This window comes from Acanthamoeba castellanii (assembly GCF_000313135.1).
Source record: "Acanthamoeba castellanii str. Neff unplaced genomic scaffold scf7180000084663, whole genome shotgun sequence".
NCBI classification, from domain to species: Eukaryota; Discosea; order Longamoebia; family Acanthamoebidae; genus Acanthamoeba; species Acanthamoeba castellanii.
The window spans coordinates 73,275-96,829 of NW_004457710.1; the positions used below are offsets into that span (position 1 = coordinate 73,275).

Below are 23,555 nucleotides of genomic sequence, written 5' to 3' on the forward strand. Positions count from 1 at the left end.
GCGGCGGCGGCGGTGGCCGTCCCAGCCGCGTCATCGTCCGAGGGGAGCGGAGCAGCAGCAGCGGGGGTCGTGGAAAGGGAGGAGGCCTTGTCGTCGTCGTCGCCTGTTGTGCCGACGGGAGGAGGAGGAGGAGAAGAAGAAGCGGTCGCGGCGAGACCCTCGGTCGGCGGCGCGTGCCCCTCCTCTTCCTGCTGCTGCTGCTGCTGGAGCGGCTGGTCGTCCTTCCTGTCGTCACCCGGTTCGGTCTTGAGCTGGCTCTCGGCGGCCTTCTTGTTCTCCTCCTTGACCTTTTGCTTGAGGGGCTTCATCTTGACCGCGTCTTCGGCGCTCGGCAGCGCCTCATCGCTCGCCCCACGACTGCCGTCCGCGCCGCCTCGCCCGCCGCCCAGCGACGCTGTCGTGTTTCAAACACCACCACCCACCACCGCCCCAATAAATGGTACTGTGGTGAGTAAACGTTCGTCCCTCTCTGTCTCTTTGTGCTGCGAGGCCTGCTGGTTTGGGGGGGGGGGTTGGCGCGTACAGCGGGGCAGCTTTTGGATCTTGCCCTGGTCGATGAACTCCTGGAGGATGCGTCTCGTGCGGCGGTAGCTGAGGCCCAGGTCGCGCATGTGGTGCACGTAAATCACCTCCCCGCGCCTCAGCTTCTTGCGAATGTGCTCGCGCAGAGCCTCATCCGGTATGTCGCCCTCGTCTTGTTCGTCATCGTCGTGGGGCGAGCCCTCTCGCCGATCGTGAGGGTCATCGTAGTCAAGACCGTCATCGCTGGCATCCTCGTCGTCGTCCTCGTCGTCCGCCCCACCGCGATGCGAGCGCGATTGAGTGCGCGAGCCTCCGTCCTCTCCTCGACGATCGTGTCGTTCGCGGCGCAGTTCATCATCAACCTCGTCGTGTATGCGCTTGGCCTTTTTGTAGCCGATGTTGAGGGCGCGGCGCAGGTGAGAAACCGAACAGTTCTTGTTGGCCCTCTTCCTCTTGCGCACATACGCCCTCACATCGTCGTCCGTCTTATACCCAACATCGCCCAGTGCTGCCGCGCTGGCCCCTCGCCCACCCGCTGATGCCATTCCTTTCCACTTCTTCTCCTTTGCGCTCTTGTTTGGATTGCTTGAGGTGGCACAATCCAGTTTGGGGCGCAACAGGAAATTTATTTTCTTGGTTGGGGCGGTGAAAGAAAAGAACAAGGAAAATAACCATTATGTCGCCCCAGCAGTGCGGGCCAGGTTGTCCTGCACAGTCTGGCGCACCTGGTCGAGGTAGGCCTGGTCGTTCTTGTCCGGCTCGTGGCCCGCCGGCAGGTGGAGCTGGAAGCCGTGGTCCTTGTAGTCCTCGAAGAAGCGGTGCTCAGGAATGTCGTTGGGCAGCTCCTACACGCACGGTGAATCGCGGAAAACACAAACGGTAACGGTGATCTCGCGCTCACGTGCATCGTCACCATCAGCACCGGCATCATGTTCCGAGGGCAGTACCTTGTCGAGAAGGAGGGATGTGAAGTGGGTGAAAGCCCGCGCGGCGTTGGTCGAGTTGTAGCCGCCTCCGCCCAGCACGAGCAGAGGGACGTCCCCGCGGCCCTTGCACAGATCCCGCACCGTGCGGACGCATTCACCAAGACCTCTGCACGCCCCGAAGCCACGCCACGGCAGCCAACCATCAGCAGCGGACAGCAGCTGCTGGTGCTCGGATGCGGGTGTGCGTGCGGCCGCGTGCGGTACCGTAGGGTGAGGTTGAATCCGCCGAGGGGGTCGCCAACGAGCCCGTCGACACCACTGGTGCGAAAGAGAACATCAGCCGATCATCCCCCAATGATTGTGGCTACGGCCGGCTCGTTCAACCACCACTCGTTGGTTGATGAATAAGAAATAAGAAGTCGGGTGACATCCATACCATTGGAGCACGACCGCTTGGGGCGAGTAGCGCGTCACGATGCCAGACACCACCTGCGCGAAGAGCTCCACGTAGGCCTCGTCCCCGATGCCCGCCTTGAGCGGCACATTCACGGCTGCGGCGGGCATAAGAGGATCGGATAACACCACAAGCGGGAACGGGGCGGCGTGAGAAGACGAACACACGCGAAGATTGCGAACAAGAGCGAACGAAAGGAGTAAGTGGCCGGTACTGTAGTACTTGCCCTTGCCTGCGCCCACCTGGGTAATCCGCCCCGTGCCTGGGCGGACGAAGACGGCCAGGGAGGTTAGGCAAAACAAAACACGACACACATGCGACAACATGCGACACACATGCAATATATATAAAAATATAAATACACACACACACAGAGAGAGAAAGAGATAAACGGCTCATCATTATCACGCCACGCAAGTGCTGGTCATGCCAGATGCTCGCACTGTACCAGGGTAGAATCCGGGTGCGTAGTGGTGGAAGGACACGCAAAATACCTTGTCGGTGTAGTAGAACGCTTCTTCTACGCCGTCCTGTTTGAGACACACGGCACACGGCACGATCAGCCATGCAAGGGCGAGGCTAGTCTGCGCTCGCTCTTGTGCAGAAGAGATGGGAAATGGAAAGGGCATCAGGAAGAACGTACGCCGTGGTGAATGTCGATGTCTATGTAGAGCACCTTGGCGAAGGAGCCCATCAACGACAGAATCGCGAGCACGATGTCATTGACGTAGCAGAATCCCGCTGCCTCGTCCCTAACACAAGGAAGAACCGACACGACCAAATGAGCTCATGCGAAAGGGGCGACAGCCATTGGGCTGCAGGCGTGGTTGCGGGGACATTCGTGTCTATACTTCTTCGCATCTGCGCAACAGCACAAGCGGGGGAGGAGGGCGTTTGTATCAGTGAGGGACGGGAGCCGAATCGAAGAGAAAAGAAAAGAAAAGATGGGGTGGTGCGGCGCACGATGTCGTCCGCCCATCCAGTTGATGGCGATGCTACTCCGTCGCGCCTTGAGCTCTTCACAGGCAGCCATCGTGGCTGGAGAGTGGGTAAGAGAGGAAAAGGGTGATGAACGATTGGCCCACGGAAGCTGTTTCATTCGCTGCACCCCACCACCACCACCATTACGTACCTCCCGCCACCATGGCGGCATGTTGGAAAACCCTGTGGACGAACGTAGCAGGATGGCAGTATTGTTAGAAAAGTTTGGTTAGACCGCCCACGGCGCGCAGCGCGGCAAGTACCCAGGGAAGGGGGTGCAGTCGTGCTGCAGCCCAAACTCTTCGTCGCCGTCCCTGATCTCTTCCTCGCTGCTGTCGCTGGAGCTGCTGGAGCTGCTTGCAGAACTGTCATCGTCACTGCTGTCATCGTCGCTTCCCTCGTCGTCGCTGTCTTCGTCGTCGCTCGACCGCGTCTTCTTCTTTTTCTTGGGCTTCCGCTTTTGCTTTGGCTTCTTCTTCTTCTGCTGCTGCTGCTGCTGCTTGTCTGCCACATCGTAGACGCACGCGTTAGTCAGCAGCCACCCAAGAATAACCGCAACAACACGGCGCGCAAGCCGCTATGGAGGATGGGCGTTACCTCTGCCCATCTTCATGCCGAAAATGTTCCTCTTTTCGGGCTGCTTCTTGGGCTGCGGCTTGGAGTCGGTGAGACGCTCGAGGTAGTCGGCATCGTGGAACTCCGTCAGCTGCTGCACGGTGGCCTCCTTCGGCGCGACCAGCCGCACCAGCGATGGCTGCAGCAGGCCGTAGGCCGCCGCCAGCGCGTGTGTCCGCTCGGCCTTGCCCTGGTTCACCGGCAGCAGGTCTGCGCGCCGCACATATTGGACCCCCCCCCCACGTGAGTGAGTGAGTGGCCATCGTCGGGGGAGGGGGAGGGGGGTCACGAGGACAGAGAGAGGAGCGCGCTCTACCGGCAGCGATGGTGGCCTCGCGGGAGTAGACGTAGACCACCTTCCCGTCCGCAGCTGGGATAGGAGGACCAGCAGTGACTGGGGTGGTGGAGCGCCGGAGCCGCTTGACGGCCATCAGTTTCCTCATGCCCTCGAGCTGCACACCATGAATCGGGGGGGGGGGTTCAGCAATGTGCGTACCAACGACAGACTGCGCACTGTACTCGTGGGGTACATATAGCCGCACCTGGCCCTTTCTTCCCGACGCTGTAGAGACGGGTGCCCGTCGCTTGAGGTGAGCAGTCGGACTAATGGGTCGCTTGAAAACCACTTCCTCTGTCTCTGCGGGCCTCCTTCGGGGTCGATCTGAGGTGAGCTCCAGTTGCAAAATCTGTGGAGGGGGGCACTAAGGGGGAGCAACCTGCAACGTCGGAACGAGACGGCAATTGAAGTTGCTTGGTGACACCTGCCGCATCTGTAAGGGTGATGTCGGGCGCTGGTGGTGTTGTGTGTTGCGCGTCCATCTTTGTGCCACAATTTCCGTTTTTCGCGCCAATTTTGTCGCCGGGAAAAGATGAAAAATGCGACGAAGAAGAAAAGCAAAGCGAAGGGAAAGTCCGGCGATCAGACACAATTAGAAGCGGAGCGGATATCATCATGATGAAGCGAGTGGGCGTTTGCGGCAGTGCGGCGGAGAGGTTCGGTGCTCGAGGAGGTTTTGTGGCGGCAGGCGCCGCCCGTTCTCTCTTTTCTAATTCGAGGGGCGCAATCTCTTCTTCTTCCCGATTCTACACCACCACGACGCTCGCGGAGGGTGGCAGCCGCACACCCTGGATTCCCGGCAATCCTCCGACCCTGGAGCAGGCAAGCGAAGGTGCCGAATGGACGCGGGAGACGATCTACCAGGTCATGTACCCCGGCCACGTAGAGGTTGCCGATGAAATCGCCCGCGAGGTGAGCCTCCGATCTGTAGTGCAGGGCCTCTTCAAGAAGGCAGTGCGCGAGGGAGGGCTGCCCCCGAGGCAGGAGGAGCGGGTGTGGAGCAAGTGGCACGCTGCACTCGAGCGCCTCGAGCACGAGCGCGGAGTGACCACGCTCGCCGATCTTGCTGGCCTCAACCGCGTGGCCTGGTGGCGCACCCGCGTCCCGCACGCCCTCCGCACTGCCCTCAACACCTACGTCTACCACCACCGCCTCCCCGCAGCTGTCCTCCCCTCCTCCTCCAGCAGCAGCACGGCGTCCTCCGCCTAAGCAGGGGACTTTGGCCCGCTGTACACACACCCCACTCCACCCATAAACCCCCCTTCTCTTTACCCGACCCCTGGCGCGTGCTCCGCGTTCGATGGTTTTGTGAGGCGAGGGTGATGTGAAAGTGGGCTTGTTGTTGTTGATGGTGCAATGGGGAAGCTTGATTACATGTGTGCTGTGTGTTGTGGTGATGGTGGCTTACATGGCCTGGAGCGGCTGATGGGGGAGGAAGGAGGGAAGCTTTACATTGGTGGGGGGGGGGAGCATCGATGGCGCAGAGCTGCTACGCGGTCATGGACCGGATGATTCCGCAGATGTAGTCAGAGAAGGGGGAGAGGAGGGAGTTGTGTACTATGTGCAAAGAACCGGCTAAGCGGCGGCGTCTCACGTGAGATCGATCAGAAGCCGAAGAGTTCGGCGTAGAAGGCGTCCTTGGCCGACGAGGTCGGCTGGTGCTGGCCGTGCACGCTGTGGTGGTGGTGGTTGGCGTGGGCGGGCGAGAGGGGCGTGGAGGGGAAGGACGAGCTGTCGGCCGCCGACGAGGGCTGCTCCATGCGCAGCAGGTCCTCCAGCCACGACCCCTCGTCGTCGTCTGTCGGCGGACCCGCCACCGCCATGTAGTCGAGCGGGCGCTGCTGCTGCGGCATGCCGGTGCTGCTCGACTCCAAGACTTCATCGTCCTCGTCGCCCATGGCCGCCGTCGCGACGTTGGTGGTGAGCGAGACCGGCACGGGAGGGGGCATGCCCCACGTAGAGGCCGACAACGGCGGCGGCTGCTGCTGCTGCTGCACGGTAGGGTAGTGGTGCTGCGGCGAGTAGTACGGCTCGTTGGCGTCGGCCAGACGTGCGGGCGACGAGAAGGAGGCGTAGGACGGCGGAAGTACGGCGGGAGAGGAGGCCGAACGCTGGAGGAGGTGGTGGTGACGCTGGTCGTGGTGGTGGTGGGGCGGGGGCGGGGGCGGGTAGAAGGGCTGGATGGAGGGGAGGCCCACCGGGTAGAGCGGCGGCGGGCTGGGCACGGCGGGCAGCTCGTCGTGGTCGGGGCCGCCGCCAGAGGGCAACGAGGGGGCGGCCATCCACTCGGGCAGGCCCAGGTCGGGGCGGCCGCCGTGCGAGTAGGAAGACCGCGGGGCAGGCGGCGGCGGCTGCTGGTGATGGTCGGGCGGCGAGCAGAGGCGAGAGTCGATGTAGTCACCGCCGAACGCCGACGAGGGGCTGCTGCTGCCGTTGCTGTTCTCGGTGACATTGGCGTTCATGTTCATGTTCATGTTGTTGTTGGCCTCGTTGTTGCGCATGGCGAAGTAGGACGAGACCGAGTTGGACCGCTGTTCCCTCCTCACCATGCCGCTGCCGCTGCCGCCGGCGCCGTAGTTGCTGGCGGTGACGCTGACGCTCGCGCGGCGACGTGAAGCCGAAGACGACGACAAGGAGGAGGCCGACGAGCCACCGCCGTCGCCGGTGGGTCGCTTGGGCTTCTTGATCTTGGGGTAGTTGGCGCGCCAGCGGGAGCGTCGCTTCTTGTTGCGGGCGTAGTAGTCCTCGTCGTCTTCGTACTCGCGGGCCGCCTCCTCGTCCTCTTCCTCGTACTTGGCGTCCTCGTCCGAGTCGTCCTCTCGATCGGGTCCGGACTGCTGGGCCAAGTGCTGGAGGAAGGAGTTGACGAAGCCCACCTCGTTGAGGTTGCCGTCCGTCAGCGCCCGGCCGAGCGTGGGCATCGACGTGAGCGGCGTGTGCGACTGGCCCAGCGGGAAGGCCTGCCGGTGGCCCGCCCACGTGCGCACGTTGGCCGCCGTGCTGGTCGTGGTGCCGCCCGTCGCCGGTGCCGTCGTCGCGGCCGCAGTGTTGCTCATCGACGCGTATGTGTGTGTGTGTGTTGGTGAGTGGCTGTGAGCGAGTGAGTGAGTGGGTGTTCGACTGAGTGCTGTTGTGGTGGGTGCGCGGTGTGGCGGGTGCTTTCCTTCTTCGCTGCGCGCGTGATAAGGTGTGGTGGTGCTTCTTCGCCTAGGGGATGAAGAGTGAAGAAGAGAAGAAAAAAAAGAGAGAGGGAAGAGGAGCGGGCGCGAGTGGAGAGAGAGCTGTGTGGAAGCTGACTCGTGGCCGTGGTACAAGTCACTCTTCAAACGCTTCTGCTGAACGCTCTGCAGAGAAAGAAGAGGGTTGGTTGGTTGGAATAAATAGACGGCCAGCCCCCCCACCGGGCCGGCCCAACCGTGGGCGGTGGTGCGCGTCCGAAGACGGCGAGCGACGCGTCTTGATCCGCTCGCGCCCGCTTCCGGCCGGCCGACAGAGAAGATCGCCGACAGATACACGGTGCCCGACCCACTTGCCCAGAAATCCGAGGGGAACGAAGGGGCACCTTATCCTTATCCGCACTCGACCGCGGGACGGCCCAATCCCGGCCCAGTCGCATGCTGACGTGGGCCTCGCCGATAGGGCGGCCTTGACGAGCCTTGGCGTGTGTCATCCAGTTGTCCGCCGCAGAATTCCACAGAATTCGGCCCAGTCGCCGTTTGTCTGCGGACCACTCGCTCCCTGCGCTCAAAAAACGAGATTGAATGAAGCTGGTTACGCGGGCACGCACAACACGATTGCTGCCGTCGCCGTCAGCTCGGCCTCGGTCCGGGTGGTCATTCGCAGAAGCGAGGGCGAAAGAACGACGGTGACGTACCGCGCGTTCCGGTCCACAGAGAGACCTGATGTCGCCATGATCTGATCTGGTGGTTCTGGGGTCTCTCCACCGCACCCTCTCGACACCAGAGCGTGGCCCAACACCACCACCAGTACCGGTGGCCTTCTGCAGAAGAGGGAGAACACAGCCGAGACAGGTACCTGGCGGGGGGTCAACGTCGCAAGGGGCCGAAGCAGGGAGGGGAATGCGGGATGTTGGGAGCCCCGGCACCGCCGCTAAGAAGGGCCTGCGTGTAGCGCGTGGGGCGTGCCACGGCAGTGGTCGGGTGACAGATCTGCGCTGCTGTGGGTCCGAAACATGATCCTTTTATTGGACTCCGCCTCCGCCGGGCGCTCTCTTCCACAAGCTGCCGGCCTTTGGGTCGTCCTGTTTGTTGTGTGGTGGGTGTGTGTGTGTGTGTTGTGTGCAGGGACATTGGTGAGGACACGACGCAAGAGAGAAAGGCAAAAGATAAAGCGGCGGGGGAGGAGGAGGGTTGACCTCGAGCCGGAAGCCCACGGCGGGCAGGTCCTTGTCCCGAAGCTGGTCGCAGAGCGAGAGGACGTCCTTCTTCACGTTGGCCGAAGAGATGGCCGTCTTCCTCACCTGCGGACCACGCACGCGTTGGTCAGGACTCACGACTCTGAGAGAGAGAGAGAGAGGAAGGAAGGAAGGTCGCGGGTGACGAGGGGCCGCCAGACAGGGGGCAGGGTACCTGCTGCCGGAAGCGAGCCAGCGTGTCCAGTATCTCGGCCTCCTTGCTCTCCGCCGCACCGTCTCCTCCCTCTCCTCCCGCCTGCGGAAGTACGCCGAACACGCGCAACGGCCTGCTCACCGCTCGCGACAGCGATGCCAGCAGCTCGGTGCGCGGCGCCGAAGACGCCTATGTATGCGTGTGTGGAAGGAGGTGGGAGGCGCGGCGTTTAGTGGCGGTGATCTCGTCCGGGCGGGGAGTGAAGCGGACAAAGTCGTGTAGAAGTAGAATGAGGGCCGGGGCTTGCCTGCAGGTAAGCGTGCCCGCGGGTCACCAGATCAAGGACGCTCGTCAGCGCATCCTCGGTGTCGATGTTGCGGGCCAGGCTCTCCTTCACCTTGTGCTGTTGGAGTTGCGCGCGCGCAAGAGAGAAAAGAGGCACGAGTGAGAGGACGGAGCTTGAAGAGCCAGCAATTGCTTGTGCCATCCACCCTCGAAGATGACGCACGGACGAATCCGAAAGTCGGCCAAGCGACAACCACGGGAAGGCGGAGGCGAAAAGCGGGGAGAGTACCTCGCACGTCAGCACGTCCTGCTGGAGCGCTTTCTCGGCTTCGCCCCACTTGAGGTTGTTGACGTCCCGGCTGGCGCCGGCCTGCCTCATGCGGGCATATGTGAGGGCCAGAAAGTCGTCCAAACGCTTCTCCACCGGTAGCACCTACCATAAACCACACGACACATAACACGCGCACACAAACAGACATACGACATATACCGACACACACACACACACACACAGAGAGAGAGAGAGATCAACAAGCCGCACGGCATGTGCAAGCGGATGTGGCGGTGACGTGCGGTGTGCACCCCAAGGGGGGATGGTGGACCCTACCGAGTGTTGCATGTGCTCTTCCGAGTAGTCGACCGGTTTGCCATAGCCATGCAGCAGGCAAAAGATCCTGAATTGTCGGCCTGAAGGAGGAGGAGGTGTTCCCCCTGTGTGAGGTGGCACGCAGATGATGACCCACGGGCGGTCATGAGAACGGCGGCGTACCGGTGTACTTCTTCAGGTAGTCCTGAATGGACACGAAGTTTTTGAGCGACTTGGACATCTTCAGCCCCGCGATGTGCAGGTGACCCACGTGGATGAAGTAGTTGCCCCACTGCTGCGAGCCATGGAAGGCTTCACACTGGGCCACTTCATTGCAGTGGTGCGGGAATTTGAGGTCGATGCCACCGGCGTGCACGTCCAGGTGCGACCCGAACAATGATCTGCGCGCAAACACACGTGAGTGAGGATCAGAGCCCGCTCCCACACACACACCACACCACACGCACACAATTGGAGGGCGAGGGAGTAGTACATACGAGCACATAGCAGAGCACTCAATATGCCAGCCTGGCCGACCTGCACCCCAGGGAGAAGCCCACGAAGGTTCGCCCTCCTTGGCGGCCTTCCAGAGGGCAAAGTCGCGCACGTTCCTCTTGTCTCGGCTGCCCACCTCATCCCCGCTCTCTGTCGACCAAACAGACGCGTGAGCGAGCGAGAGACAGACGGGGTGGCCGCCCCGCCCAATCACATATAATCGTGTGCACAGAAGGCATAGCATACTATACCTTCAAGACCGTCCTCGAATGCAGGGGCCATCTTGAAGCTATGCGACCCGCTGAATCGCAGAGTGTCAAAATAGACCCCCGACGGCGTGGCGTAGGCCACCCCATCGCTCTCCAGCTTTCGGATGAACTGCACCACCTGGACAGCGTTGAACGAAGGGAAGGGCGGAAGTGAGTTGCATTCTCGCACTCTCCTTTGCTTTTGAGCAGGGAGAGAGCACCTCGTCGATGTGTTCGCTGACGCGCAGCACGGTGGAGGGCGGCTCGACGCCCAGCGCCGTCAGATCGCGGAAGAACTCCCGCTCAAACTTTTGGCTCAGCTCCAGTGCTGGCACTCCCGCCTCGTTCGACTGGCGCACGAGGTGAACGTCAGGAATGTGCGTGACTCACAAGCCGACATCACGAGTGGAGGAGAGAGCACAGGGGAGGTACTCGCTTGATGATCTTGTCGTCAACATCGGTGATGTTGAGCACATGCCAGGCATGCACCCCAAAGTACTCCCGCAATGCCCGCAGTATGATGTCCACCGTCACATACGTTCTGGCCAAACAGACACACGTGAGAGAAACACACCAGCAAGTTGCGATGGACGGACTGAATCGTACCGAGCATGCCCCAAGTGGGAGACGTCGTAGACTGTCGGCCCGCAAGTATACCTGGGGCAGGGGTCAGACGTCTACTACTGTAGTGCAAGAGTTCTGTTTGGGGGGGGGCAGCTAATACCAGGAAAGCGTGTTTGTGGCGGAGGTGGAGATGAGGGGCACCTCGCTTGAAGTGAGGCTGTTCCAGATGCGTACGCCAGTCTCTTTGCCGTGGGGGCGAGTCCAGGACGAGGCCGGACTATTCGGCAGAGATGAAGAGAAACGGCGCCTGGAAGAGGTGAGCAGCGCCTGCAGAGGTCCGTCCGTGGAAAGTTGTGAGCATGCTCGCGATCCCCAACCGTAGGAGCTCAAGATGCTGGCGCCACCCCTCCGCGCCATCCTCGCGTCCAAAAAAAAAAGAGCGGGAAATGGCAACGTAGAAGACAAGGAATAGTGAAGGAAAAGCCAACTCATCAAGCCAAACAACTAGCAAAGATGGAGCCAGAGGAGCGGCAGGTGATGCCCGGCGTGACGCTGACAGACTTTCGCAAGCAGCCCTCTACGGGAGGAGCGGCAAGTCAAACAACTGTAGCCGGGGACCAGGTAGAGGTGGTGCAGGCACAGATTAAAGAGCTGCGAAATCAGATCAAGCATCTCGTGCGATCCAATGCCGAGCTCGAGGAGGCACTCGCTGAGGAATACGATAAGGATTTCGCAGATGCTATCGAGGGTGCTCTTCTTTCCTTTCAAGCTTGGCATTCTTTGCTCTTACAAGCTTATCTTATCGATTGTGCAGAAAACAAGGGCGTTATCCTAAAGCGAGAGATACAAATCAAGGAACTGCAGGATCTCTTGCCGAAGCACGCTGCCGAGCCAGAGAATCATGAAGATGGGCTGTACATTTGAGCCATGCAAATCCTTGCTGTAAATAGTCGGACTGTTAACACATTTCGAAAACAAATGAAATTGGAAACGGTTTGAAACCAAACCAAAACAAAAAACAAAAAACAAACACGCAACATAGAGGGATTGAGATTGAGCACAAGATGGCGGACACGGCGGCGGTGGCAAAACCAATGGCGGCACCCACGCCTGATAAAAAGAAGAAGAAGAGGAAGAGCACCTCTTCGACGAGCGACACACCCACCAAGAGTGCCTCTAACGGAGCTTCATCTTCGGCCTCCCCAAGCAGCGGAAAGATATCGAAGAAGGAGAAGAAAGCAGAGTCATCCAACAAGGATGTCATGGAACTGGAGGAGCCTGCTAGCAAGCCCAAGAGGAAATTTGACGAACAGACGAAGCCAACGGGCAAGGGCAAGGAAAAGGCTCACAAATCTGGGAACGATGAGGCTTCGCTTGCCACCGACCGCCGCAAGCGCCAACGATTGTCCATCACATCGGAAAAGAATCGTCCCGCTGTCGCTCCGAGCCTAGGTGCCATCTCCATTTCCACATTTAATCTCATCCGGATTTGTGCCGCGATTTACCGCAGCATTTTCTTTTTTCAATCACAACGCCACTAATTCTGTTGTAGGCCTGCAATTTAATCTGATGATTTATTTATGCTTGTGTTTGCTTCCTTTGTTAATCCCAATGCGTTTTCCACTTCTTTCTTTCTTTTCTGGGCCTGGTGCAGCTTGCTTCCCGAACGCGCCACCTCCACTTGCGAGCCTGCACAACAAGGAAGGCGGCATCGCGTTCGGCATGTGGGAGAACAAGGGCATCACGCGAACGAAGAAGATGCTCGTGGCCGAGACGGACAAGATGCTCTACCTCGGCCAGCCCGTCGTTCGCAATCCCTCCAAGTACTTGCGCCATCCTGCTCTCTGCCCACCGCTGCTCTTCTTCCTCTGCTGACTCGCCTACCGTGTGTGTCGTGTGTGTCGGCAGATACTACATCATGGCGGTGGACAGGACCACCAACAAGGCCACCATGGTGCCCATCGCCAACTTCTACCACATGCAGCAGCAGATCAAGGGCTACACCCCGACGCTCCCTACCGACGTACGTCGCGCCCTTCGTTCGAGCCTCGCGTGTTGCGACTTAAGTCAATTGACGTCGCCGCACCTTCCCCCACCCCTCCTCCCTCTCTTCCACTGCACTCATCGTCCAGGCGGAGGACGACGAGCGGTCGTTCGGCGACCAGCGACGCTCGCTCATCGAGCGCTTCGGCAGCAAGAAGAAGCGATCGCAGGTCCACTCCACCCTGGCCAACAAGATCGTCACCGGTACCGCGCCCGCTCAAACCCCCCCCCCCGGACATGCTCGGGCGCCTGCCTAACCACCCTTCCCCCTCCCTCCCACGCGTGTCGTGTGCGTCATAGGTTCGGTGTCGCACGCGGACGACATCATGACCAGCCTCGACGAGAAGGCCGCCCAGAAGGCGACCTCCGATGGCCAGATCAACACCGAGGTTTGTCCGCCCCGCCTCGTGCGCTGGCTGGGTGGTCATATGAATATTATTTATATTTTACCCTGGAATGTGTGTGTGTGTGTTATATATATATATATCTGTGTGCAGCTGTATCCCGAGCTGCCGCCCCACAACGCTTCACGGACACGGTGTCGGAGATCTACCCGCTGGGCGACGTGATCCCCTTCGACTTCCTGGGCCAAATCGACCCCAAGCCCCTCATCCAGGCCGCCAAGGACCCCGCCCAGTTCTCCGCCACCGCCAAAAAGTACGCCCCGCCCCGCACGAGCCCCGCCGCCTCTTATTCTTTCGTCTTCTTTCTTTCTGTCTTCGTTCTTCTTTCTTTCTTCTTACCCCAGAACCCTCTCCACCGTGGGCAGGTACGGCAGCTACATCGCAGAGCGCGTCAAGGGCCTCAGGGACCTCCTCCCCGGCGAACTGGAGCGCCAGGTCTTATTACTCCCCACTCCCGCCTACCCTTGGCCGTGCCACGTCTCACACGCCACACGCCACGCGTGGCACGACACGATGCGCAACGCTGTACAGGGCCGGTTACTGTCGCTGATCGGGGCGCTGCTGAAGCTGCGAAGCTTCATCAAGGACAAGCGCGGGGCGTTCATGCTCGGGGACGCCAAGGACGCGGTGCACGGCGTGCTCCCGGAGGAGGTGGTGCGCCACTTCCTGCCCCTCTTCGCCGACGGTGAGGGCCGGCGCTTCCGCGCGTCGACGCTCGGCATGACCCGCATGACGACCTACATCGTCATTCTCCTCCTGCACGCCTCCGAGTTCCGCCTGGACGTCGCCACCCTCTCGACGGCGCTGGAGCTCGAGAGCAAGAAGTGCCAGCAGTACCTTATCTCTATCGGCTGCCGGAGCGGCTTCTCCAAGAAGGCCGGCGCCGGCGCCAGCAAGGCCGACGAGGAGGACGCCGAAGCCGCAGCCGCCGCCGGCCGCGGCTTGCGCGTGTTCACCCTCCGCGCGCCCCTCCGCCTGCCCGACAAGACCCGGATCCGCGGCAAGGCCAAGTGAGACAGAGCCACCACCAACATCAGCCATGCAAGCACCCACCACCTCCACCGTCGTCTGATCTGTCTTTGTTACGTTGAAGTTGGAACAACATTTATTTTAGCTTTTTTCTCTTCCATTGCCACGTGGCCTACTTAGTGCTGGTCGGTGCGCTTGGTCTCGACGGCGATCTTGCGGATGGCGGCGGCGTCGTAGAGCTCGGGGAGGAAGAAGCGCACCCACTCGCCGATCTTGCCCTCGCGCGTGAACACCTCCTCGCGCTTGCCGTTCCTCACCGCCGACACGATGATCCGCCCCGCCTCCTGCTCTCCCCCCCCCAAACAACAACCACATGTCAAGTGAGGTGAATAAGCGAGTGCCGGGAGAGGCAGGGGGGCTGGTGCGCGGGGAGGCAGGCGGGTGCAGCAAACCTCGACGGGCATGGCCTTGCTGATGTCGAAGGTGGTGGGGTTGGGGCCGAGGCGCGTGGCGTTGATGTTGGTATTCACGAAGCCCGGGCACACCAGCGTCACCCCGATCGGGTACTTGGGCGAAAGCTCCTGGCGCAGCGTTTCATAGAACCCTGGCCACCGCACGACACGACACGACAGTCAGCAACGTGCGGCGGCGAATCAGGGTGGTGCAGTACGCACCGTGGAGGGCGAACTTGCTGGCGCAGTAGCCGGAGCGGTGCGGGACGCCGCCCTTGCCGGCGAGGGAGGAGATGACGAGGATCTTGGCATGCGTCGACTTCTTGAGGAAGGGCAGCGCAAAGTGGGTGCAGTCCACGCAGCCGTAGTAGTTGACCTCCATCAGCCGCCGGAAGATGGCCAGGTCCTCCACATCCTGTTCACACAGATCGACACAACAACATATCAGCACCTCACTCAAACATATATATATAAATTCTAATATAAATAAATAAATAGAGTGTAGAAGGAGTGGCACCTCGAAAGGGACGCCCATGGAGATGCCGGCGTTGAGGACGATCATGTCGATGACTCCGCCGCACTTCTCGGCCGCCTCCTCCATCAGCCTCCTGCACGTTGCAAGATGAGGCGTGTGAGCGGTCAAGACACTGGACGCACGCTGGGCGGATGGGAGGGTACTACTTGCAGTCATCGGTCTTGCTGACGTCGGCCAGCGTGTAGTGCACGAGCTGTGCGCCGAGCGACTCGCACTTTTCGGCCACGGCCTTCAGTTCGCCCTCCCGTCGAGCGCACAACACCAGCCTGCACGCGCAGGCTCAGTCGAAAGCGAAACGATGTATTCGTGTGGTAATTGTGGGCCGTGTGACGTGTCGTGCGCGCTCGATTGTATGCCCCCCCCCTTCCATCGCACACGAAACGACGCACAACCATCGACGTATCACAACAAAACAAAAAATAAAAATAAAAATAAAATAGGAATAAGGACCTGCTGCCCTGCTTGGCGTATTGGTAGGCGAGCTCCTCACCGATGCCACTCGATGCGCCCGTGATGACGATTCCCCTGCCTGCACCCAACACCAAAACAACGAATATGATCCAATAAGGGACTGTGGTTGTGCCTTTAGTCTAGCCTGGGTACCCTTGGCTTCCCACTCGCGAGGACGATAGATGCTGCGCCACAGCTTGAGAACGGCAGCCGGCAGTGCCAGCCAGAACGAGAAGTTGAGCAGCGACAGCAGCACCTCGCGCAGCATCTTCGATCTTGTCTTTTACGTTGTTGGCTTTGACCAAAGTGTTTCGAAACGAGTTTTTGGGTTTCGTGTCTTTTTCTCTTTTTCCAATTTAGCTTTTTTTTTGCCCCCGCTCCGGAGGCTGTAATCTTCATAAATTCACAACTTACGATGGATTCGGTAGACGTGTTTCGCCAACTCGGTGGTGGCGTGCGATTCAACAAAAAGAAGTATGCCGACGACATTGATTTCTTCAAAGTACGGCAGATTTACCACCTCCGCGACTAGATCCTTTTCATCCATTCCTCCCTGTGCTGGTTTTACCACACGATCTTGCAAGATCCCTTCATGTGCCACCCTCTGAGTTAATCGTTTGTCGCAAGGATTACACCTTCAGGACCGCGATTTTTCTTATCTTTTATTATTAGTAATATACAATAATAAATAAATTCCCTTCTCGTGCAGAGCGCCACGGACGTAGTGGTCGGGAGCGCGCGAGCGCAGACCACCCCTGCCGCTAGCCTCGACTTTTTTGGGAGCCTCAAGAAGCAGAAGGTACCTTACCGCCCCTCCACAAAGTTGTGGGCAGCGATCAGACACACGCCACCGCACGCGACCACACGACACGCGACACCGCCAAACCACCTCATGCTTGCGTCCGGCTGCACAGGTGCAGGAGAAGCGAAAGCGAGAGGACGATGAAGACGACGAGCAGCAAAGCGAAGAAAACGATGAGCACACGCAAGAGAAGAAGAACGGCAAAAACAACAAGAAGAACAACAACAAGAAGAACAAGAAGAACAACAAGAGGGCGAAGAAGGACAAGCAGGCCACAAAGGAGGCCCCGGTGAAGGACGAAGACGGAGAGGAGGAGGCCAAGGAAGAGGAAGACGAGGAGGAGCAGCAGCAGAAGCAGGAAGAGAAGAAGGGGGACTACGAGGACGAGCGCAACCAGGTGGCGCTGTTCGGCAAGAGCGAAATCAAGAACGAGGGCGGCACCAAGAAAAAGAAGAAGGCCACCCCCATCTCCAGCGAGCAGCAGAAGGAGCGGGAGAGGGTAGCGATCGCCTTCCATTTCCTCCTCCGCTTTGCCATTCTTTATGATTCGCCTTTTGCTAAACGTGGTTGGGCTGTCGTGTGTGTGTCGTGTCGTGGCTCAGGTCAACAACCTGCGCCATGCGCACAAGATCCGAGTCAAGGGCGGGGACGTGCCGGCGCCCATCACGGCTTTCGCAGAGCTGGAGGCGAGCATGCGTGCGTACCTGCTGCGCAACATCGAGGCGGCGGGCTACACCACCCCGACGCCCATCCAGATGCAGTCCATCCCCATCCTCCTCCACGGGCGCGAGCTCATGGCCATCGCCCCCACCGGTACGCACACCACACACCGTCGTGTGTCGTGTGTGGTCGTGTGTGTCGTGTGTGTCTGATCTCGTGGTGCCACTCCTTGAACTATAGGCTCGGGTAAGACGGCGGCGTACGTGCTGCCGATACTGAGCAAGCTCAAGCAGCCGGAGAAGGTGGGCTTCCGGGCGGTGATCGTGTCGCCCACGCGCGAGCTGGCGCAGCAGATCTATCGCGAGCTGCGCAAGCTGTCCAAGGGCAAGGAGTTCCGCATCTGCGTGCTCACCAAGGCCAACGCCAACGAGAACAGCTTCTCGTCGACCACGCGCTTCGACATCCTGGTCACCACGCCCATGCGGCTGGTCCACCTGCTCCGCACCGAATCGCTCAAGCTCGACAGCGTGCAGCACCTGGTGCTCGACGAGGCCGACAAGCTGCTCGACATGGGCTTCATGGAGCAGGTCGACGAGATCATCGCCGCCTGCACGAACCAGGCCGTGCAGCGCTCGCTGTGGAGCGCCACCATGTCGCCCATCGTCGAGGACCTCGCGCGCACGTTCCTCCGCGACCCGGTCCACCTCACCATCGGCACCCGCGACGCCGCCACCACCACCATCAAGCAGCGCCTCGAATTCGTCGGCCGCGAGGAGGGCAAGCTCCTCATGCTCCGCCAGATGATCACCCAGGTTGACCGCATTGCGTGTCGTGTTGTGTGTCTGATGCCGTGTGTTGCGTGCGTGCGCTCACACTGACTCAAACCAACAACCAACAACCAAACAACCAACAGGGCATCAAGCCTCCGGTGTTGATCTTCGTGCAGTCGAAGGACAGAGCCAAGGAGCTGTTCCGGGAGCTCATCTACGAGAACCTCAAGGTCGACGTCATCCACTCGGAGAGGACCCAGGCCCAGGTATACTACTCCCAACCCGGGGCACACGGCCGTGCTTCCAACGCAAACTAACCTCAACATGAACGCGTGCTTTCTTCTTCTTCTTCTTCTTCTTCTTCTTCTTGGAATGTGTAGAGGGACAGCATCATCAAGAACTTCCGGTCGGGCGCCATCTGGATCCTCATCTGTACCGACCTGATGGCGCGCGGTATCGATTTCCGCGGCGTCTCGAGCGTCATCAACTACGATTTCCCCCAGACCACCCAGGAGTACATTCACAGAATCGGTACGCCTCGCCTCACCCACCGTCTCCTACGACGCGACACACCATGACACACAACGCAATGCACGACTTAACATTATGTCCTCCGTCGTGGGGTTGTGATGATGATGATGATGATGTGGTGGCGGCGGGACAGGTCGTACGGGTCGTGCGGGCAGGGCGGGAGAGTCGATCACCTTCTTCACCGAGGAGGACGTGGTGATGATCCGCTCCATCGCTAACATCATGAAGAACTCCGGATGCGACGTGCCCGAATGGATCCTCAACATCGAGAAGGCCCCGTACGCCCCGTCATCTTCGCCCCTCGAGCCCACCCTGGGTGTATCGTCCTTCTCTTGAGGTCAAGCTTACACGTGTCGTCGGGCGATGGTGTACAGGCGGTCGAAGAGGAAGGAGATTGCAAGGCGGCCGATCGCGCGTCGGCACATCGAGACGGTGTCCACGTACGATCTCAAGCAGGGGCGGAAGCTCAGGAAGGAGAAGTCCAAGAAGATCAAGCAGTTCAAGAAGGCCGCCGGAGCAGGCGGCCCCGCCGCCACCGGCGAGAAGAAGAACTAGCAGCCCGAAAGTCGGCGTCGACAACATTTCGAAAAAGAAAAGGAAGAAGAAAAACGCCCTTTCGGCGGAATCCACCACACGATCTTCACATAATCAATTCGCTTCCTGCTTCCCCAATCGGTTCTTATTGTCCAGGGAGAGACTTGATAAGAGGTACGAGACCTTCTGCCCCATTAACAGGCCTTTTTGTTCTGTTCTTGTTGAAATTTGTTTTAACCCTGCATCCAGGGATCGCCCCCTGATTAAGGATGATGCGCGGGGTGAATCTGTTCGGGAGGACAAAGAAGTCTTCCAAAGGCGCGGCTACCACAACCCCTGGGAGGGTTACTGCAGCTACAACGCCAGAGCAACGAGGAGGGCAGACTGCGGTCTCCCACGGTCACGGCCGCAGCAGCTCTACACAACAGCCACAGGCACCTCCCGGCTACGCGCCGCCGCAGAGGCCGCCCAAGCGAGTTGAGTCGCCGCCGGCTTTGCCGCTGCCGCTCACGCCCGAGCCACGCCTCCTGCGGCTCTTCCCCGAGTACGAGGCCTACGACGATGCCGTCGACCGTCAGTACCACCACCACCACCACCAGCACAACAGACGCGAGGAGCACCCCCAGCACCAGCACCAGCAGAAGCAGCAGCCGGGCGGCCATCATCAAAGTCAAAGCGCCTCCGCCGCGCCTTTGCTGCCCATCAAGCAGGAGGTCAAGGTTCGTTCTGCGCGTGGCTCTCCTTGGCCCCTGCTGATGCGCGACTACCTACTAGCCTGCCTGCTGATTCTCTCTTTCGTTGCCATGCGCCATGGTGTGCGTGGCCAAGCAGCTGCCCGATGGCGAGAAGGGGCTGGAGAACAACCAGGGCCAGTACAACTGCTTCATCAACGTCGTCATCCAGGCCCTGTGGCACCTCACCGGTACATTCCTCACTACTACTCCTCCCACTACTCCGTCACATCAATCGAGAGCTTGAGTAATGACTCACGCATCACCTCTCCCATCAATCGCCCATCAACACACACACATACACACGATACACACATACACACGACACACACACACACACAACAACGCACACGGCCAGCGTTCCGGGAGCGATTCGTCAGGGGCGGGTCGGGAGGGCACGACCACTGCTGTCCGGGTCCCGACACGTGCGTGCACTGCGCGCTGCAGGCCATATTCGTGGAGTACCAGTTCTCGGAGCAGGCCATCATCCCGCCCACCGCGCTTCGCCAGTCCCTCGCCGTCCTCTACAAGGACGAGTCGCGCTTCCAGGTACTCCCCACCACACCACCACCACCACCTATCACCTCCCCCGACTGGTTGCAGTCGGCACAGAGGGCTTGTACGTCTTATGCGACATCGACGTTGTTTTGAAACCGTCTTTCCTTCTGGCTTCACGTGATCAAGATGAACCAAATAGACGACGCAGCCGAAGCCCTCGAGGCCATCCTCGATCGCCTCCACCACACAGAGCGCGCCCAAAAGGTACGGCACTAGCCTCTTTTCTTCTTCTTCTTCTTGGCGAGTGCTGACTGCGGTCTGGTACGACACGTGCACAAAAAGGACAAAAACGCGGATCCGGCCGCGCTGGAGAAGAAGGCGTGCCCGTGCCTGGTGCACAACGCATTCGGGGTGCGCACCATGGACCTCCTCCGCTGCGACACGTGCTCCGCCACCACCGGTACCCCACCCCCCCCCACTCTCCCACCCGCCCACACAGCTGCATGCGCGCATCGTGGAATGTGAGAAATGACAGAGTAGGTTGGCGCGAAAACAGAGCCGAAGGCCACTTCGCTGTTCGTGGCCTACGCCTACACGTACGCTCTGCGCGAGGCCCGCGCCAAGGCCGGCAACGAAACCGGCAAAGGCAGTAGTAGTAGCTACTCCTTCTGCCAATTCTTCCAGAGGGCCGCCCAAGAGGACCGCCGCTGGTGCCCCAACGCCGTACGCCGACCTTCTTCGCCTCTTCCCCGCCGGTGGTGGCGGGCGTGCCTCGTGCCGACTCTCAGTGTGCTCTTTTCTTTCGCTTGGGTGCGTGTGCGGTGGCGCGTGTGTTCATTGTTCCAGGCCCGCTGCAACAAGATGTGCGTGGTGGAGCACCACCTGCTGTACCTGCCCAAGGTCTTCAGCGTTGGGTACACACCACACCCCACGATGACATCAAATAGGCTGGCTGGCTGGCTGGCTGGCTCATGTTGTTTGGTTGGTGCTTTTGTCTGCAACAGTTTGGTGTGGCCTTCGGTGGAGGGCGCGCCGGTGGACGAGATCGCGGAGGTGATGGACATGATCACGATGCAGATCGACCTGAGCAACATCTTCATCACCAACACGGTCATCGGGCGGTACCTGCAGCAGGAGAAGAAGTCGCACCTCCACGCCAGCGGGACCAGCGGTTCCCTGCACGATTCGCTCCTCGGCTCGGGCGTGTTCGACAGCATCGCCCTCGACACCGTCCCTGGCGGCGACGGCGAGAAGTCAACGAGGGCCACCGCCAACGCCAACGTCAGTGGCAAGAAGCAGCGCGGCAAGCGTGTCAAGTGCATCTACGAGCTGCGGGGCATGATCTGCTACTACGGCCAGCACTACAACTGCTACTTCAACAGCCCCGCCACCGGCCAATGGTGCGTACCCAGCATTTCTTTCGTTCATGTATTCTTCTTCTTCCATTCCTCGAATTGGCCAAAGTGCTCACCCCCGCCCCAGGTACGTGTTCGACGACGTCATGGTCAATGCCGTCGGCTCCACGTGGGCCGCCGTCAAAGGTTTTTGATTCCCCCTCCCTCCCAACTTTTCTGGCCCCTCGCGGCCACTACCGCGGTACACTCACCTCATCTGCCCCCGTGTCACGACAGAGCGATGCCTGCGTGGCCATCTGCAGCCGTCGGTGCTCTTCTACGAGAAGAAGGAGGTCCTCGAAGTGGAAGTGGAGGAGGAGGAGGAGACGGAAGAGATGCCCGCCGACGACCATCAGCTCCCCGTCCCCACGATGGCGGCCTCGTTGCCACGCGAGGCGCAGCTGGTCGAAGCCAAGGCCGCCTCCGCCGCTGCCACCGACGACGACGGCGACGGGGAGAAGGAGGCGATCGCGCGGGCCGCGCGGGAGGTGGAGGAGGGCGGGATGGAGGCGCTCAAGCGTACGATCGGGGCCGAGATCCTGGAGCTGCTCCTGCAGGGCGAGGAGCAGTGGAAGAAGGAGCGCGAGCGCGAGCGCGAGCTCGACCGGGTGCGCCAATCGGAAGAGCGCAGCCGCGCGGCCCAGGCCCAGGAAGCAGCCGCGGTCATCCGGCGCGACCAGGAAGACGGCCAGGCAGCGGGGGAGATGGAAAGCGAACACAAAGCGCCGTCGCACTCGCGCACGAGAACAACGACCACCCGCAAGAACACGACGACGACGACGAAGGGCACGAGGAGGAAGAGGTGGACGACGGAACGGCGATGAACAGGAGCTGGTTCGTGCGAACGCCCGAAGACGACCAGGCAGAGACGGAGGCGGCGGCGGAAGAAGGCGGGGAAGAGGGCAACTCGAAGACAGAGCCATCAACTCCTCTCTCGGGCCACGCGCGTGCGATTGCTGACGATGATGCCGCTCCCCAGCGAATTGCCTCAGCCGTGGCGACCACCGCCGCGGCGAGCAGGCGAAGCAGCAGCAGCAGCAGCAGCACGAGTCACGAGGCGAAGCGGGTCGTCCCACAGCCGCGTAGCGAAGAGGTCGAGGAGGACAGCGAGTGGGAGATCATCGACAACGACGATGCTGACGATGCGCATCATCTTCATCGCGATGATCATGACGACTTCACCAGCATCATCGCACCCGGGCGGCGCAGCCGTAGCCGTACCCGCACCGACGGCGAGGAGGAGGAGGACCAGGACGACGACGACGACGTGGAAATCATATTCGAAAACGAACGAGAGAGACCCGAGCGCGACGAAGCGTACGACGTGGAGAAGAAGGCGAAGAGCGCGCGTGCTGTCAACGAGAACGAAGAAGAAGAAGAAGAGGAAGAAGACGACGACGACGTCGAGATCGTGGATGAAACGGAGGGCGGAAGAAGGGAGCGAACCGGCTCGGCCTTCGCAGTCCTGTCCACGTCCGGGAGCGCCTCCGACCTCGACATCTCCTTCACCTTGCTCGACGCCCACCGCCCCCACGGGGGCGACGTTGGCGAGACCCAGGGCGGGTCTGCGCCCCTCGAGGTCACAGTCACCCGCACCAACTGGCTCTACAGACGTACGCCCCCCCCCCGACACACACGCTCACATCTGGCTGGCGATGATTTATAGTGAGATGGGGGGGGGCATGGTGTACAGGGGAGAGCAGGCTGTACCGCTTCGCCGCGGAGGAGCTGCTGCGCCTCGAACCGGACACGCAAGCCCGCAAGGAGGCGTACGTTCCACCCGGATGCCCGTTGGGGGGAGCTCACGCGGCCTGATGGCACTATTTTGTGTTTTGGTGGTGGCGGCGAATGCAGGTTCCGGTACGACGAGATGGCGCAGATCCTTCTCTACGGCTCGTTCAACATGGTCATCAGGTACCTGCGCCCGCCGCGAGCACCACACAACGCACACACACACGCGCTCGGGCGTAGCAACAGAGATCGCCGGCATGATTAGTAACAAGAGTATCATCTATCGCCACGACAGGTTCGTCGAAGCAAGCGACCGCCAGGTCCATTACATCGATGGCGAGGGCGTGGAGCGCGTCGCGCACCTGCTGTGTCTGCACAACCCCGATATCGCCCTCACACGCCAGTAGTGCCGGCAGGGCACAACAACAGCTTGCCGCACGCGTCCAGCTCTTTTTTTTTGTAAATACAAG

General features: G+C 60.4%; 11 protein-coding genes across 11 annotated transcripts in view; 6 read left to right on the forward strand and 5 right to left on the reverse strand.

Annotated features, from left to right (window-relative positions):
• The window catches only part of ACA1_110140 (uncharacterized protein), a gene marked incomplete at both ends in the record, with an annotated part of 1,924 nt that extends 857 nt beyond the window's left edge, over positions 1–1,067 (reverse strand). The window contains 2 exons of the mRNA XM_004357111.1: positions 158–394; positions 524–1,067. Of these exons, the coding sequence (XP_004357167.1) occupies positions 158–394; positions 524–1,067 (781 nt within the window). The remainder of the gene's footprint in view (positions 1–157; positions 395–523) is intronic.
• Positions 1,068–1,196: 129 nt separating this feature from the next.
• ACA1_110250 (histone deacetylase) lies at positions 1,197–4,268 on the reverse strand (the record flags this gene model as incomplete). The annotated part of the gene is made up of 13 exons (XM_004357112.1): positions 1,197–1,367; positions 1,470–1,667; positions 1,896–1,999; positions 2,117–2,164; positions 2,351–2,432; positions 2,546–2,643; positions 2,866–2,940; positions 3,035–3,066; positions 3,147–3,387; positions 3,481–3,708; positions 3,815–3,950; positions 4,041–4,184; positions 4,260–4,268. The coding sequence occupies 13 exons, from the start codon at positions 4,266–4,268 to the stop codon at positions 1,197–1,199; spliced, it is 1,566 nt and encodes a 521-aa protein (XP_004357168.1).
• A 185-nt stretch (positions 4,269–4,453) lies between these two features.
• ACA1_110260 (uncharacterized protein) lies at positions 4,454–5,044 on the forward strand (the record flags this gene model as incomplete). Its single annotated transcript, XM_004357113.1, has 1 exon — positions 4,454–5,044. The coding sequence occupies one exon, from the start codon at positions 4,454–4,456 to the stop codon at positions 5,042–5,044; it is 591 nt and encodes a 196-aa protein (XP_004357169.1).
• Positions 5,045–5,439: 395 nt separating this feature from the next.
• ACA1_110270 (uncharacterized protein) lies at positions 5,440–6,891 on the reverse strand (the record flags this gene model as incomplete). Its single annotated transcript, XM_004357114.1, has 1 exon — positions 5,440–6,891. The coding sequence occupies one exon, from the start codon at positions 6,889–6,891 to the stop codon at positions 5,440–5,442; it is 1,452 nt and encodes a 483-aa protein (XP_004357170.1).
• Positions 6,892–8,036: 1,145 nt separating this feature from the next.
• On the reverse strand, positions 8,037–10,551 carry ACA1_110280 (cysteine-tRNA ligase; the record flags this gene model as incomplete). Its single annotated transcript, XM_004357115.1, has 11 exons — positions 8,037–8,096; positions 8,211–8,315; positions 8,425–8,592; positions 8,738–8,806; positions 8,978–9,121; positions 9,296–9,375; positions 9,458–9,675; positions 9,778–9,919; positions 10,021–10,156; positions 10,239–10,367; positions 10,450–10,551. Coding segments are annotated over 11 exons (1,353 nt in total), but the record flags the coding sequence as incomplete, so codon positions are not given.
• A 543-nt stretch (positions 10,552–11,094) lies between these two features.
• Positions 11,095–11,505, forward strand: ACA1_110290 (uncharacterized protein; the record flags this gene model as incomplete). Its single annotated transcript, XM_004357116.1, has 2 exons — positions 11,095–11,329; positions 11,396–11,505. 2 exons carry the CDS (start codon positions 11,095–11,097, stop codon positions 11,503–11,505), a joined length of 345 nt encoding a protein of 114 aa, XP_004357172.1.
• A 140-nt stretch (positions 11,506–11,645) lies between these two features.
• Positions 11,646–14,042, forward strand: ACA1_110300 (RNA polymerase; the record flags this gene model as incomplete). Its single annotated transcript, XM_004357117.1, has 8 exons — positions 11,646–12,033; positions 12,236–12,404; positions 12,490–12,604; positions 12,714–12,828; positions 12,925–13,044; positions 13,122–13,281; positions 13,373–13,463; positions 13,560–14,042. The coding sequence occupies 8 exons, from the start codon at positions 11,646–11,648 to the stop codon at positions 14,040–14,042; spliced, it is 1,641 nt and encodes a 546-aa protein (XP_004357173.1).
• A 131-nt stretch (positions 14,043–14,173) lies between these two features.
• Positions 14,174–15,702, reverse strand: ACA1_110310 (11beta-hydroxysteroid dehydrogenase-like, putative; the record flags this gene model as incomplete). The annotated part of the gene is made up of 7 exons (XM_004357119.1): positions 14,174–14,341; positions 14,450–14,601; positions 14,672–14,864; positions 14,967–15,057; positions 15,131–15,250; positions 15,435–15,513; positions 15,588–15,702. 7 exons carry the CDS (start codon positions 15,700–15,702, stop codon positions 14,174–14,176), a joined length of 918 nt encoding a protein of 305 aa, XP_004357175.1.
• Positions 15,617–18,752, forward strand: ACA1_110320 (DEAD/DEAH box helicase; the record flags this gene model as incomplete). The annotated part of the gene is made up of 9 exons (XM_004357118.1): positions 15,617–15,721; positions 16,144–16,233; positions 16,349–16,735; positions 16,839–17,049; positions 17,137–17,708; positions 17,843–17,932; positions 18,047–18,197; positions 18,331–18,475; positions 18,572–18,752. 9 exons carry the CDS (start codon positions 15,617–15,619, stop codon positions 18,750–18,752), a joined length of 1,932 nt encoding a protein of 643 aa, XP_004357174.1.
• A 248-nt stretch (positions 18,753–19,000) lies between these two features.
• Positions 19,001–21,509, forward strand: ACA1_110330 (ubiquitin carboxyl-terminal hydrolase; the record flags this gene model as incomplete). The annotated part of the gene is made up of 9 exons (XM_004357120.1): positions 19,001–19,450; positions 19,560–19,653; positions 19,821–20,011; positions 20,147–20,224; positions 20,303–20,420; positions 20,517–20,683; positions 20,807–20,874; positions 20,965–21,360; positions 21,443–21,509. 9 exons carry the CDS (start codon positions 19,001–19,003, stop codon positions 21,507–21,509), a joined length of 1,629 nt encoding a protein of 542 aa, XP_004357176.1.
• A 180-nt stretch (positions 21,510–21,689) lies between these two features.
• On the forward strand, positions 21,690–23,492 carry ACA1_110340 (uncharacterized protein; the record flags this gene model as incomplete). Its single annotated transcript, XM_004357121.1, has 5 exons — positions 21,690–22,156; positions 22,183–22,967; positions 23,048–23,123; positions 23,209–23,268; positions 23,381–23,492. The coding sequence occupies 5 exons, from the start codon at positions 21,690–21,692 to the stop codon at positions 23,490–23,492; spliced, it is 1,500 nt and encodes a 499-aa protein (XP_004357177.1).
• Positions 23,493–23,555: the final 63 nt, after the last annotated feature.